The 14293-nt window shown below is 40.8% G+C and overlaps 2 protein-coding genes across 2 annotated transcripts; both read right to left on the bottom strand.

Annotated features, from left to right (window-relative positions):
- Positions 1–3414: 3414 nt before the first annotated feature.
- Positions 3415–5492, bottom strand: LOC131998554 (transcription factor Sox-1-like). Its single transcript, XM_059371002.1, has one exon. It carries the CDS (start codon positions 5490–5492, stop codon positions 4788–4790), a length of 705 nt encoding a protein of 234 aa, XP_059226985.1. The 3' UTR covers positions 3415–4787.
- Positions 5493–5654: 162 nt separating this feature from the next.
- On the bottom strand, positions 5655–8196 carry LOC106095224 (POU domain protein CF1A). Its single transcript, XM_013262465.2, has one exon. The coding sequence runs from the start codon at positions 6942–6944 to the stop codon at positions 5655–5657; it is 1290 nt and encodes a 429-aa protein (XP_013117919.2). The 5' UTR covers positions 6945–8196.
- Between the last annotated feature and the right edge of the window lie 6097 nt (positions 8197–14293).

Genomic DNA, 14293 nt, shown 5'->3' with positions numbered 1-14293 from the left:
TGTTTCAGAAATTCATTACTATTTTGTACACCACTACTGTGTGGCAGGGTATTATAGGTTAGTGAATTTGGTTGTAACACCCAAAAGGAAGAGAGAGATGGATAAGTATACCAATCGACTCAGAATCACTTTCTGATTCGATTAAGCCATGTCCGTTTGTCTGTCCGTCCCTCCGTCTGTCTGTCCGTCTGTCCATGTTAATTTGTGTACAAACTAAAGGTCGCAATTTGCATCCGATCGTCTTCAAATTTGGTATGGGCATGTTTTCCGGCCTAGAGATGAAGCCTTTCGAAATTGGAAAAAATCGGTTCAGATTTGGATATAGCTCCCATGTATATGTTCGTCCGATTTGCAGTAATACAGCAATAAAATGCTATCATTTGTTGACAGATTCTCTTGAAATTTGGTAGGAAGGATTTTCTTATGACTCTCGATATTGCTGGAGAATTTCATAGAAATCGATTCAGATTTGTATATAGCTCCCATATATATGTCCGTCCGATTTGCAGTAATACATCAATTAAATGCCCATTTGTTAACCGATTCTCTCGAAATTCGGTTTAAAGGATTTTCTTATGACTCTCGACATTACTGGTGATTTTCATAAAAATCGGTTCAGATTTGTATATAGCTCCCATGTATATATTTCATCCGATTTGAGTTATTAAGGCTGTAGAAGTCACAATTTTTGTCCGATCTTCACCAGGTTTGGCATGGGGAGTTTTATTTGACGTCTCCATATGTGTGCAAAATTTCATAAAAATCGGTTTAGATTTAAATATAGCTCCCATATATGTCTTTCATCCGATATGGACTTTTATGGCTGTAGAAGCCACAATTTTCGTTCGATCTTTAAAAAATTTGGTACTGGGTATTTTATTTGAGGTCCACATATGTGTGCAAAAAAGTTATCGGTTCAGATTTAGATATAGCTACCATATATATGTATCGCCCGATTTGCACTTAAATAGCCGTTGCAGCTACAATTTTCAACCGATCTGCACAAAATTTGGTACAGACTGTTTTTTTACTGATCTTAACATATCTGAAAATTTTCATAAAAATTGGTTTAGATTTAGATATAGCTCTCATATATATATTTCATCCGATTTGAACTATTAAGGCTGTAGAAGCCACAATTTTGGTCCGGTCTTTACAAAATTTGGCATGGAGTGTTTTATTTAACATCCTCATATGTGTGCAAAATTTCATTAAAATCGGTTCATATTTAGATATAGCTCCCATATATATCTTTCATCCGATATGGCCTTTTAAGGCTGTAGAAGCCACAGGCTTAGTCCGATCTTAACAAAATTTGGTATTGGGTATTATATTTAAGGTCTTCATATGTGTGCAAGATTTCATAAAAATCGGTCTAGATTGAGATATAGCTCCCATATATATGTATCGCCCGATTTGCACTTAAATAGCCGTAGCAGCTACAATTTTCAACCGATCTGCACAAAATTTAGCACAGACTGTTTTTTTACTGATCCTAAAATATCTGGAAAATTTCATCAAAATCGGTTCAGATTTAGATATAACTCCCATATATGTCTTTCATCCGATATGGACTTTTAAGGCTGTAGAAGCCATAATTTTCAACCGATGTGCACATCTTTCTTCATTTCTTCTTTTCTTCTTTGCTCGAAATTTGAAATGAGAATTTTTCATCTATCTGTCTGGATACATACGTCGAGGTCCATGAACATTGTTTCAGAATTGGATGTAGCTCCCACATTGTACTTATAGAGTAGGTGTAGGGTATTATACCGTCGGCACCGCCTGACTTTTTCCCCTTCCTTACTGGTTGTAAAATATTTTATATATTTTTTTTTTTTTTTTTGCATTTTAAAAAAAATATATAAAATATTTTACAACCAGTAAGGAAGGGGAAAAAGTCAGGCGGTGCCGACGGTATTATACCCTACACCTACTCTATAAGTACAATGTGGGAGCTACATCCAATTCTGAAACAATTTTAATGGATATCCAGACAGATAGATGAAAAATTTCCATTTCAAATTTCGAGCAAAGCAAATATGTTCAAAATGTACAACCTACGGTTGACAAATGACAACAAATTACCCAAAATCTGAAAAATAGGGTTGCCCAAAAAGTAATTGCGGATTTTTTAAAAGAAAGTAAATGCATTTTTAATAAAACTTAGAATGAACTTTAATCAAAATGCACTTTTTTTCTAAAGCAAGCTAAAAGTAACAGCTGATAACTGACAGAAGAAAGAATGCAATTACAGATTCAGCTATGAAAAAATTTGTCAACGCCGACTATATGAAAAATCCGCAATTACTTTTTGGGCAACCCATACATGGGAGCTATATCTAAATCTGAACTGATTTCGACCAAACTTTATGGATATGGTGGAATGCGTCGAGGAAAGCGTTATATAAAATCGGCACCTCGGCACCAAGGTGCATTTAACTTCCCATGTTGAAATTCTATTTAGTGCCTTAGAAAACCCGTCGGCACCCGCAGCTTTGTGAAAATAAAAAGAGTTTTTTTTTGTATTTTTTTTTTTGTAATTTTTTTAATATTATTTATTTTTTGTGGTTTTTTTTTGTTTGTTTGTTTGTATAGAATGGTGGTAAGAACCGTTGACTTGGGTTTTTTTTGTTTTTTTTTTTGTATTTGTATTTGTATCCTTTTTTCCATTTAATTATTTTAAATTATTACAGTTTAATCGTATGATTGGGCATTTGTTTTTTGTCTCGTTTTTTTTACAATTTCATTGAAGGAATGTTGGTTTTACTGTGGTATTTAGTTGTTTGCCATTTTTTTTTTTTTTGTTTTTTAATATATAATTAATAAATTTTCTGTTTTCTTGTTGTAGCCATTAAATTACCATTAATTTGTTGTGTATTTTCTCGGTCGATTAAAGTTTAGCTTACGTTCTCTTACAAATGTTCAACACTTAAAAATTGGGGTTTCTCACAAGTTTTTTTTTTTTGTAAATTTTTTTTTTTTTGTATTTTATTTAAATTTATTTATAGGAATTTTTGTGGTGTGTGTTTGTGTTTTTTTTTTTGGAAATTATAAAAAAAATAAATTTAAAAATTTTTTATACAATAAAAAATGGAATGTATACAACTAAAATTTTATAAAAAAAATAGCATTACAATAAAAACTATATAAAAAAAATATTACACTTCATTTGGGGAAAAAAGAAGAAAACATTTTTACACTTAACAAAATCACTAAAATTGAAGGTGGTTTTCTGGGGGTCAGAGGGAAAGAGAGAGCGAGCGAGCGAGAATGTAATGCAAAATTTTGAAGTTTTTTTTTTTCTTTTTTTTCTTTAAAATAAGAAATTCTTGTACAATGTTGTGTCTTACTTACAGCTAGAAAATTTCCATAAAATTTTAACTAGTTTTTTTGTGAGTTTTTTTTTTGAAATTTTGCAATTTTCCCCTCCTCTAAGGGCATTGCAGGTTGTAAGTGGGATTTTGGTGGCAGGCTTTATACAATTTGTTGGGGGTGGGGAGGGGGGCTTACCTACAATGCCTTTCTTTGACTAAGAATAACTAAGAAAATTTTTCTTGCTTTTCGCCTTAAGTTTGATTTTTCTTCCTCGCCTCCATTAAAGATAGTTTTTTTTTTTTATATATTTTTAAAATATTTTTTTTTCCGGTTTTTCTTCTATATATGTAAGAGATATTTGCTGTTTAAGGTTAAAAAGTTGCCTACGTTCTAATGACTTAACTATATACACAAGAGTTTTGTTTTGGGGACCTAGTCGGTTTTTTTTTGTCTGGGGCAATGCGAGGCCTTTGGATTTCTGATATGAAACGTAATGAAGTTTTTGGGAGTTTAGAAAATCGTTTGGAAGTCAAAGTGTCAAAGTGTGTTGGTTGTGGTTGTGGTTCTGAGAAAAGAAATGTGATTTGGAAAAGACTTTACCTTGCCACCGCAGCCATTGTTGTAACGGAACGTTGGTTCAGCATGTTTTGAAGTTTCTTCTTAGAGATTTTTGTTAAACACTTTTTTTCTGTATAGATTTTTTACTTCCCGTCACCATAACTTCGTTGCGTTTCAATTCAATTCTCTGGCCCGTTGCCCGTCTAAGAAAATATTTTTGTTTAAACAAAAATTTACATAAAAAAATTCAAAAAAAAAAAAAAACAAAAAATAAAAATAGGGTTTATAAAACATCACTTTGTAACTCGTTTGATTTGAATTGCCTTTGTTTTTTTTTTCCTCTGCCTTTTTAAAAAAAAAAAAAAAATTTTCGAATTTTTTTATTTTTTAGAAAGTTTTTTAAAAACTTTTTCTCTCAGTGTTGAGTTTTACAAAAAAAAATTTCTTTAAGAATTCTTTCTCATCTAGTTTACAATCATGCCTCGTTGGCAAAAAAAAACCGCACTCACTTAAAAAAAAAGGATTTTTAGCTTAATTTTAACACAGACTAATGCACTGGTTCAGCTGAAGTACTAAACTTCACCTCTCAGTTCGTGGGGGGGGGGGGTCGAAGGGAAAGGCTTTGATGGCCAAGCCAAGCACTGTTAATAGGGTCTCAAACACATCTCCTGGGTCTTAGTCTGCTTAGGCTCCGCACATGGCAATGCTTGGCCCGGCCATCTGTTGAGAAGAGCCCAAAATTTGCCTAGCCAAAAACTTTTTGGCAAAATGCCAATGCTCCAAAAATTTTTGGCTACACCATTTGAGCTGCTAGGCCAGATCCCGATCCCGATCCCGATCCCGATCCTGCTACTGTTAGCTTTCTGCGTTGTCCAGCTGCTCGTTGGTTCGTTCTCTCAAGTTAGGACGACTCATAGCCAAACCAAGCGGCTGAAGCTGCTGCCGCAGCAGCAGCTGATGTATGCTATTCTCCGGATCCACCGAACGAATTGAAGTGCCTTACCGCTGCGCCCGGGGCGGCGGCTGCCCCAAATTGCAAACTCCACTCGAAGAGACGGCGTGCGTGCAATTGTTGCTGTTGCTGCTGATGATGGTGATGCTGTTGCTGGTGCTGATGATGGTGCAGCGAGTGCGGATTCAAGTTCAGGTGATGCATGCCAGCTGCACCACTGACCCCCAACGCCGACGAGACGGAAGGAGGGCGAGGCTGCCGAGGAGGAGGCTTGCAAGACGCCGCCGCTTGTGCTGCCGGCTCCCGGTGAGGCTTGCGGTTGTTGCAGATGCTGATGATGGGCGGCCGCTGCAGCCGCTGACGAGGAGTGCTGCAGCGCCTGATCGCTGGTGTGAAACAGATGTGGATGATGGGCGGGATTCAGGTGTGGATGCTGATGATGATGATGGTGGGCAGCAGCGGCGGCATTATGATAGCGCATGGGATCGATGTACATGGCGGCTGCTGCAGCGGCCGCTATGGAGGAGGCTTGTTGCTGTTGTTGTTGCTGCTGCTGTTTGACTTGGGACAAGTGATCATTGTCGTTGTTGTTGTTATTGTTGTTGTTGTTGGCAGCATTTGTTGATCCTAGCGGGCTCTGAGGTGACATCACATTCGTTGTCATGGTCGCCGAGGAGCCGCCCGACGAGGACGGCGTCTGCGGGCCATGCTGTTGGTGTTGCTGGTGTTGCTGTTGTTGCTGATGTTGTTGCTGTTGCTGCTGTTGATGCAGTGTGGCAGGAGTTGACGCAGCTGCAGCTGAGTTCGACTCCTGGATTTCTGATTGCTAGTGAGCCGCAAGCTGATGGCCCGTCGGTGTCTGCATGTTCTGTGGACTCAACATGGGCGGACTATGGCTGTGACTGTGGGTGCCCATCGGGCTGCCGTGCATATCGTGATGCGGATGATAGCCTCCATGGCCATGCATGTGCCCCGGTGGCATGCCATCCATCATGTCGCCACCCATGGTGTTGGGCGGTGTCATACGCTTCTCCTTTTGCCGCCGATTGCAGAACCACACCCGCACCACCTCCTTTTCGAGCTGTAGACTGTCGGCTAGCGCTGTGATTTCCTGAGCGGAGGGCTTTGGCTGTTTGTGGAAATGTTGTTCGAGGGCTCCCTTCACACTGACCTCAATGCTGGTGCGCTTCTTTCGCTTGCGGCCCTGCGCGGCGATTTTGTCAATGCTGGTCGGTGAGCCGGTGGTCGAATCGGCCTCTTCCAACCATTTCTGTAGCAAGGGTTTCAGTTTGCACATGTTCTTAAAGCTCAGCTGTAAAGCCTCGAAACGGCATATGGTGGTCTGCGAGAAGACATTGCCATAGAGGGTGCCCAGGGCCAGGCCCACATCGGCCTGGGTGAAACCCAATTTAATGCGACGCTGTTTGAATTGTTTGGCGAATGCCTCCAGATCGTCTGAGGTGGGCGTATCTTCTTCGCCGCCACTGACATCGCGATCGCCATGCATGTGGTGGGGGTGTATGGGCAGCGAGGGAGACTCTCCCCTTAAGGCATGATGTAAGGGAGCAACTCCCTGGTGATGCGGATGGGCAGGATGCAGCATACCGTTCATGGCATGGTGATATTGTAGTGGCGAGCCTCCCGTGGGGGCATAGTGAGCGGCAGCATGTACGGGCGCATGCCAGGCATGCGGTGAGGCCATGCCCTGTTGGACGCGATGTTGCTGCGACAAATGGGACATTTCCTGTTTGACATCGGCGGGATGGTGATGTGAGTGATGCGACTGCAAGGCCCAGGGATCTGAGGGATGTAAAGCGGTCCAGGGATTCGAACTCAGGCCTCCTGTGGGTGTCACCGAACTCAGACTGCCGGAGGATACACCGGGTCCCCCTGCCCCACCGGGACCTCCGGCACCTATGGTGCTGGGACTGGGCGATGAGGGCAACTGATGATGGGCCGCCGCTGCCGCCGCAGCACTGTGGTGATGATGATGGTGCTGCATGTACTTCATTTCACCGGCATCGGCGGCCGAACGCGGCGAAGAGGTGTGATAGCCACCACCCAAGGCCATATCCAGATCCCCGGAGGAGGGCGTCATGTACGAGGTGGCGGCCATCCCCACCGCTCTAGGGCTGTTCAGGCCCTCCACGCTGGCGGGGTAGGGCTCCAAGTTGGGGCTCAGTTTAACGACTTTGAAAACCGATCTGTCAAAAGAAAGACCAGGGTCCCTATGCTCATTCCACTCAAACCGTGAGGCAACCGTCTTGAAGTCTTGCGTGGTAACGGAATCAAAAGAAAATTCTCGGCCAGTAAATGGTGTGTGGGGCGGTGAAAGCGGCAAAGCCAGAGCCGCGGCTTTTTCAAAAATCTTGGCTGTGTGAAAAAACAAGCAACAAGTTGTGGGCGAGGCTGTGATGGAGCGCCTAAATCAAAACACCGACGGCTGTCTGAATTTTTTTTTTTTTTATTTTTGAGGCTTTTGGAAAAAGCTTAAAAATGTTTGCGTAGAATTTGAGCAGAAGCTTTTTAACTTTGGGGTATATTTCAAAAATTGTCTGAGATTTCAGAATAATTAATTTTTGCAATTTTTTCTAAGAGGAATTTTTTTGCATTTTTTAAAACTTTTATGGCTCTCTTCTTCTTCTTCTTCTTTAAGTTGCTGAGATTTTCATTAGCACTTTTTGTGATTGTTTGGAACACTTTTTTGCAATGGGGTTTATTTTTTGGGTTTCTTGGTCTCGTGTGTTATTCCGCACTCGCGTTCACGCGCCGTGATTTCTTTCAAACTCTTTCAGATTCACCGATTTTTTCGGAAATTGTTTTGGTGTTTTTTTTTCTAATTTCTCGCTTTTTTTCTATGTTCTCCAAAAATTCTTGTTGATCTCAATGCCGAATTCAAATCAAATTTTCTATTTTATTATTTCCAAGCATGTGTTTGTTTGTGAGTGAGTGTATGTGTGTGCATGTGGCAATGAATTGAATGAATTTTTCTTATTTCTTATTTATGCGGAGACTTTAAAATATTCACGTGTAAACTCGTGGAGCTATCGAAGTGAACTAACGTCATGCATCGTCAAACGAAGGTACAGAGAGCAAGCAGAAGGCAAAGAAACTCTGAAGGCACACACCACACAATCGACACTGGCGAACACACAAACACACGCGCGCACTCGAAATACCACCACGGTTGTGTAGCACACAACACCAAACGGAATACAAGGCGCGCACACCACAGCGGCAGTCACAAGTCGGTAGTCAGTAGAAGAACGACGACGACGACGATAGGCAACATAGCCGCACTCAACACACCACAAGCCAGGCAAGACGACGAGGCAAATCAAACAAACGCACACACACACACGCACACACTCATCTATCGACATGAGCCCATACAGTACAGAGTGGAGTACTCACCGGTAATAAGAAGAAGCATACTTCCAGGCCCTGAGAATGAGAGAAAGAAATGGGGAATGGCTAAGACGCCATGCGAAAGAAGAGCACCACCAGAGGTCTCTGTTAGGCCATAGCCTTCGAGCATAAGTGCAAAAGAGATAGCTGACCATCATAAGCAAGCCATGCAACCAAAAGAGAAGACATGATGAAAAAATTCATATTGGATTTCAAAAGCACCAGACTGGAAAGTGACACTACACACACACACACATACAGCACAGAGAATCAGCAACAAGAGAGTGACCACATTAGCCCCCGACCACCTTTAAGTCTTGCTCATCTCACAGACCTTTTCCATAAAGAGAGACTTTACCCACAAGTCAGGCATTGCGATGTAAAGCAATGCGGAAATTCATCTATGCTCTTATGGGTGAGGGCGAGAGCAAAAAAAAACAACACCAACACACAATAGAGAAGAGAGACAAACGTTCATGTTTCCAGTGTTACGCCTATTTGCAACAAATCGCCGGGTTTCTTTTTTGGCTAGACTAGATTTCCACTTCCAAGACAACAACAACAACAACAACACAGTGACATTTTTAATTGCCTTTGGCTTTTGGCAGTGCTGTGTGTTTACCTTTGAGTGCGACAAAGAGAGAGATTTGAAACGGCACAACAACACCCTCTCATCTATCAATCACTGGTGGCCCAAAGACCGGGCAACAACAACAACATGAAGAACTATCCCTAAGTGAATGGTGAGACAAGTAAGCAAACAGAACCGAATGTGCGAGGATGTTTGGATGGTCAGTTGGAAATTGGTCAAATGGCATACAATTTCCATCTTAGCTGTCAGTCTGCGCTCTCTGCTTTCCTTTGGGGGAAAATAAGCGCCATAATAAAAATTGCTTAACTCACATGAGGCCCACCGTCAACTAAAGCTAAGAGACAATGCACGGTGCAAAAAAGGGGATGGAAGTTTTAAAATAGAAGTAAATTCAGCTAAGGTTTTGAAATGCCTTTACAGTTTTTAATTTCAACTCCTTTGAAATATTGAATACTGCAAGCAGTCTAAAGTTTTGTTGGCGGCGTCGGCGTTCTGGCTCTCCCAAAACAAAAAATCCTTAAGCTTACTCCGTTGCTCTAGGCCACAAAGCTTTTGGTGGTGCTTCATTTGAGCAAACAACCGCCTGACATTCCAGCTAGCTGTAGAACCGACGCATTCACCGCAACAACAACCATTTGGTTGCAATGGACGGAAAACTGTTGGAAATTTTTGGTTTCTTGAATCTCCCAAAGCAGCAGACAATAGGATAGGTGTCTGGTGGAGCAAGAAAACCCATCATGTTCGATACGTGTGCAGTATGGAAATTAGTTGACAAACAGTGTACAAAAGTAAGAAGAAGCAGACCCATTTCTACTTTTGCTTTCATTTGCAAAGCAAACTCAAAAATTTAAGATATTCAATGGACGGACCATCGAATCGAGTGTGGCGGCTGGGTGGTAAAATTATTTGAGAGTTGGTTTTAAGCTCCATTCATGTTCGTTCAAGACGGTTCAACCGACGGTGATTACTTGGGAGCAGTTTTGTGTTAATAATTACAATTGTACTCGCTGAAAATAGCATAACAAAAAAACTTTGAGTTGAAATCAAACTAAAAATAAAAAAAAACAAAAATTATATATACAAATTATTACCAACTTGCAAAACGTTAGTTATTCATAATTTGCCAAGTGCTTAAAACAATTCGTTTCTGTTGAAAACCGTTTTTCAATTGATGGTGTTTATGCTTCGGTTTTACTAGAGCTTGGAAGATAATTTCTACGTCCCATGTTTAACACAGCCGCCATTCGGTAGCATTTTGTATGACACCGATTTACTAGGCTTGCATTTTAACCCAAAATTTGAGGAATTCGTAGTAGCGAAATTTTTGTTAAACATTTTTTCTCCCATTAATGGCAATAAAATTCCAAGAAGCTTAAGCATGCATAAAAATTTCGATTTGGAGGGTATTCGCTCCAAAAAATGCAAACTTGCCCATGACCATTCCATTAAGGAACAGGGCAAACTTCTCACATGTCAGTGAGTGCAGTCCGATTTTAATTTTTTAGCTCAATGATAAGGGTCCTGTTTTTTTTAGCCGGGTCCGCAATGCGACAGCCCTCATTAGGAGGGCATAACCATAAATGACAATTATTTCTAATGTACTTGCCGGGTGTTCAGCATCAAAGGCGGGCATTTCAACCTCTGCGCCATGATGGCCTCAAAAATTGCGCTAATATATTTGGGAGAAGCTCTGATCAGCTCAGATAGGCAATGTTGCTTTCATTAGATAAGACGGCAATCGAAAAGAGAAAGGTTTGAGCTATACAGTGGCTGTGCAAGGACTTACAATCTGATCTTTACTTTGCACTAGATTATCAGGCCGGAGGTTAACACATGTTAAGAACTGATCGACGAAATGGATTTTTTTTTTTTGTCTAAGGAACAAATTAACTTTTAAGTGGAGACATCAATTTTGTGCAGATCGGTTGAAAATTTCAGATACTACTGCCATTTTAATGCAAATCGGGCGATACATATATATGGGAGCTATATCAAAATTTTAATGAAACTTTGCAAATATGTTAAGATCAGTAACAAAATAATCCATGCCCAATTTTGTGCAGATCGGTTGAAAATTTTAGCTACTACGGCCATTTAAGTGCAAATCGGGCGATACATATATATGGGAGCTATATCTAAATCTGAACCGATTTTGATGAAATTTTGCAGATATGTTAAGATCAGTAACAAAACATTCCTCGCACAATTTTGTGCAGATCGGTTGAAAATTGTAGCTTTTACGGCCATTTAAGTGCAAATCGGGCGATACACATATATGGGAGCTATATCGAAATCTGAACCGATTTTGATGAAATCTCGCACACATGTTAAGATCAGTAACAAAATAATCCATGTCCAATTTTGTGCAGATCGGATGAAAATTTTAGCTACTACGGCCATTTAAGTACAAATCGGGCGATACATGTATATGGGAGCTATATCTAAATCTGAACCGATTTTGATAAAATGTTGCAGATATGTTAGGATCAGTATCAAAACATTCCACGCACAATTTTGTGCAGATCAGTTGAAAATTGTAGCTACTACGGCCATTTAAGTACAAATCGGGCGATACATATATATGGGAGCTATATCTAAATCTGAACCGATTTTGATGAAATCTTGCAGATATGTTTAGACCAGTAACAAAACTGTCTGTGACCAATTTTGTGCGGATCAGTTGAAAATTGTAGCTACTACGGCCATTTAAGTGCAAATCGGGCGATACATATATACAGGAGCTATATCCAAATCTAAACCGATTTTGATGAAATTTTGCAGATATGTTAGGATCAGTAACAAAACTATCCGTGCCAAATGTTGTGCAGATCCGGTGAAAATTGTAGCTTTTACGGTCATTTAAGTGCAAATCGGGCGATACATATATATGGGAGCTATATCTAAATCTGAAGCGATTTTTACGAAAATCAATAGCGTTTGTTCTTGGGCCAAAAAAGTGATATGTGCAAATGTTCGTGATGATTGGACAGCAAATACGACCTGCACTTTGATTACAAGAATACATGGACTCACAGACGGACATGGCTAAATCGAATCAGAAAGTGATTCTGAGTTGATCGGCGTATTTATCAATGGGTCTAGCTCTTCTCCTTCTTAGCGTTGCAAACAAATGCACAAATCTATCATACCCTGTACCACAGTGGTGGTGTAGGGTATAAAAGTGTTTGTTTTTTACAGCCGGACATGTGAATCACGTTGATAACCCCTTAAGGGAGTCGAGCGTAGTTGGACAAGAGAATGTTACATAGAAAGGAGAAATTTTTTTAAATTTACATATTTTTGTTTTTGTTTTTTTGAAAAACAGGACACATACGATCACACCACTGATGGGCGCATTTCAATGGTTAGTTTGGTCATCATTTCGAACACCATTGTGATTCTTGTCCATCCGTCTAACCTTAAGCTTTTCAGCTTGTCGTTCGTAATGTTAGGTTAGGTTAAAGAGGCAGTCTACCTTTAGACTCATTTAGACGTTTTCGTCTATTGTTATACCACAGGAGCAGAAGAAGCTATATGCCCTCCAGTACCTACCGTTGAACCATCCAAAACGCTTTAAAAAGCCTAACAACTTGGGAATATTCGTATCTGGTTATTCAGACAAGTTCCCAAAGAAATGAGAACCTAAAGCGGAACGCCTTCTGACTGCCAATGCGTGACACACGCAAAGCAGATGTTTTGTCGTGACGGATACAATGACTGAGACGTCTGTTCTGGCCAGCGACAGCAAAACGGGAGGCCTCTTTAAGTCTAGATCGGGCAACATTATTATGGAGTGTTCACAACCCGCCCTATGTGACCATCTATCATTCGTTGCCCTTCGGGTCTATTTCTGAACACTTGGCTTACATTTCGCTAGAGTCGCATACCCACAGATTCCAGTTCCCCTCGAATGAGTAAGGTAGTTCCTAGTCTCGCAAGTACTTCCGCTCTAAAATTCCCTTCGATAACTCTGTGGCCCGGCACTCAGAACAGTTGAATTTTGAACTGTTCAGTCATCTTGTTGAGAGATCTGCAACAGTCAAAGGCGGTTGTTGAATCCAGAAATATATTCCCCAGGGATTTAATGGCAGTCTGAGTAGATACTTATGCGAATCGTCGTTATGACATTACACCTAAGCCATTCCACCATTTCCTTAATTGCAAGGATATCCCCTAGATACATACTACAGAGGTCGTGTAATCTGCTCGCTATGACAATTCCTAGTTCTTCAGAGTACACCTCAAAACCCACCAGGTCGTCTAGTTTGGAACCATCCGTATAGAAGTCTACGTAACTTATATTACCCGGGCTATCGTAGTTCCAATCTGTCCTATCAGGAATAGTGGTACAGTATTTTTTTTCAACAAGTAAAAAGGTGTTAAGTTCGGCCGGGCCGAACTTTGGATACCCACCACCTCGGGAATATGCGTAAACCACCATTCATCAAATCCGGTGAAAATTGTATACCTGAATTTCGGCGACATTGTATAATAAATGCGTCTTTTATGGGCCCAAAACCTTAAAAAGAGAGATCGGTCTATATGACAACTATATCCAAATCTTAACCCATCTGTGCCATATTGCAGGATTATGTCGAGGGGCTTAACTTAACTCTCTGTCCACAATTTCGGCGACATCGGACAATAAATGAGCATTTTATGGGCCCAAAACCTGAAATCGAGAGATCGGTCTATATGGCAGCTATATCCAAAATTGGTCCGATCTGCACCAAATTGATGAGGGATATCAAAGGGCCTAACACAATTTACTGTCCCAAATTTCAGCAAAATCGGATAATAAACGTGGCTTTCATGGGCCTAAGACCCCAAATCTGAGGATCGGTCTATATGGCAGCTATATCCAAATCTGGACCGATCTGGGCCAAATTGACGAAAAATGTCGAAGGGCCTAACACAACTCCCTGTCTCAAATTTCAGCAAAATCGGATAATAAATGTGGCTTTTATGGGCCTAAGACCCTAAATCGCAGGATCGGTCTATATGGCAGCTATATCCAAATCTGAACCGATCAGAGCCAAATTGACGAAGGGTGTCGAAGGGCCTATCACAACTCACTGTCACAAATTTCAGCAAAATCGGATAATAAATGTGGCTTTTATGGCCCTAAGACCCTAAATCGAAGGATCGGTCTATATGGCAGCTATATCCAAATCTGAACCGATCTGAGCCAAATTAACGAAGGATGTCGATGGGCCTCACACAATTCACTGCCCCAAATTTCATCAAAATCGGATAATAAATGTGGCTTTTGTGGGCCTAAGACCCTAAACCGGAGGATCGATGTATATGGCAGCTATATCCAAATCTGAACCGATCTAGACCAAATTCACGGAGGATGTCGAAGGGCCTAACACAACTGACTGTCCCAAATTTCAGCGAAATCGGATAATAAATGTGGCTTTTATGGGCCTTAGACCCTAAATCGGAGGATCGGTCTATATGGC

The sequence above is a fragment of the Stomoxys calcitrans genome, chromosome 1, assembly GCF_963082655.1.
Source record: "Stomoxys calcitrans chromosome 1, idStoCalc2.1, whole genome shotgun sequence".
Classification (NCBI taxonomy): Eukaryota; Metazoa; Arthropoda; class Insecta; order Diptera; family Muscidae; genus Stomoxys; species Stomoxys calcitrans.
This window is presented reverse-complemented; position numbering and strand designations above follow the sequence as displayed.

What these genes read in the sequence shown, in the direction of transcription:
- LOC131998554 (XM_059371002.1), bottom strand. Translation starts at nt 5,492, where the DNA reads ATGACAACGAATGTGATGTCACCTCAGAGCCCGCTAGGATCAACAAAT.
- LOC106095224 (XM_013262465.2), bottom strand. Translation starts at nt 6,944, where the DNA reads ATGGCCGCCACCTCGTACATGACGCCCTCCTCCGGGGATCTGGATATG.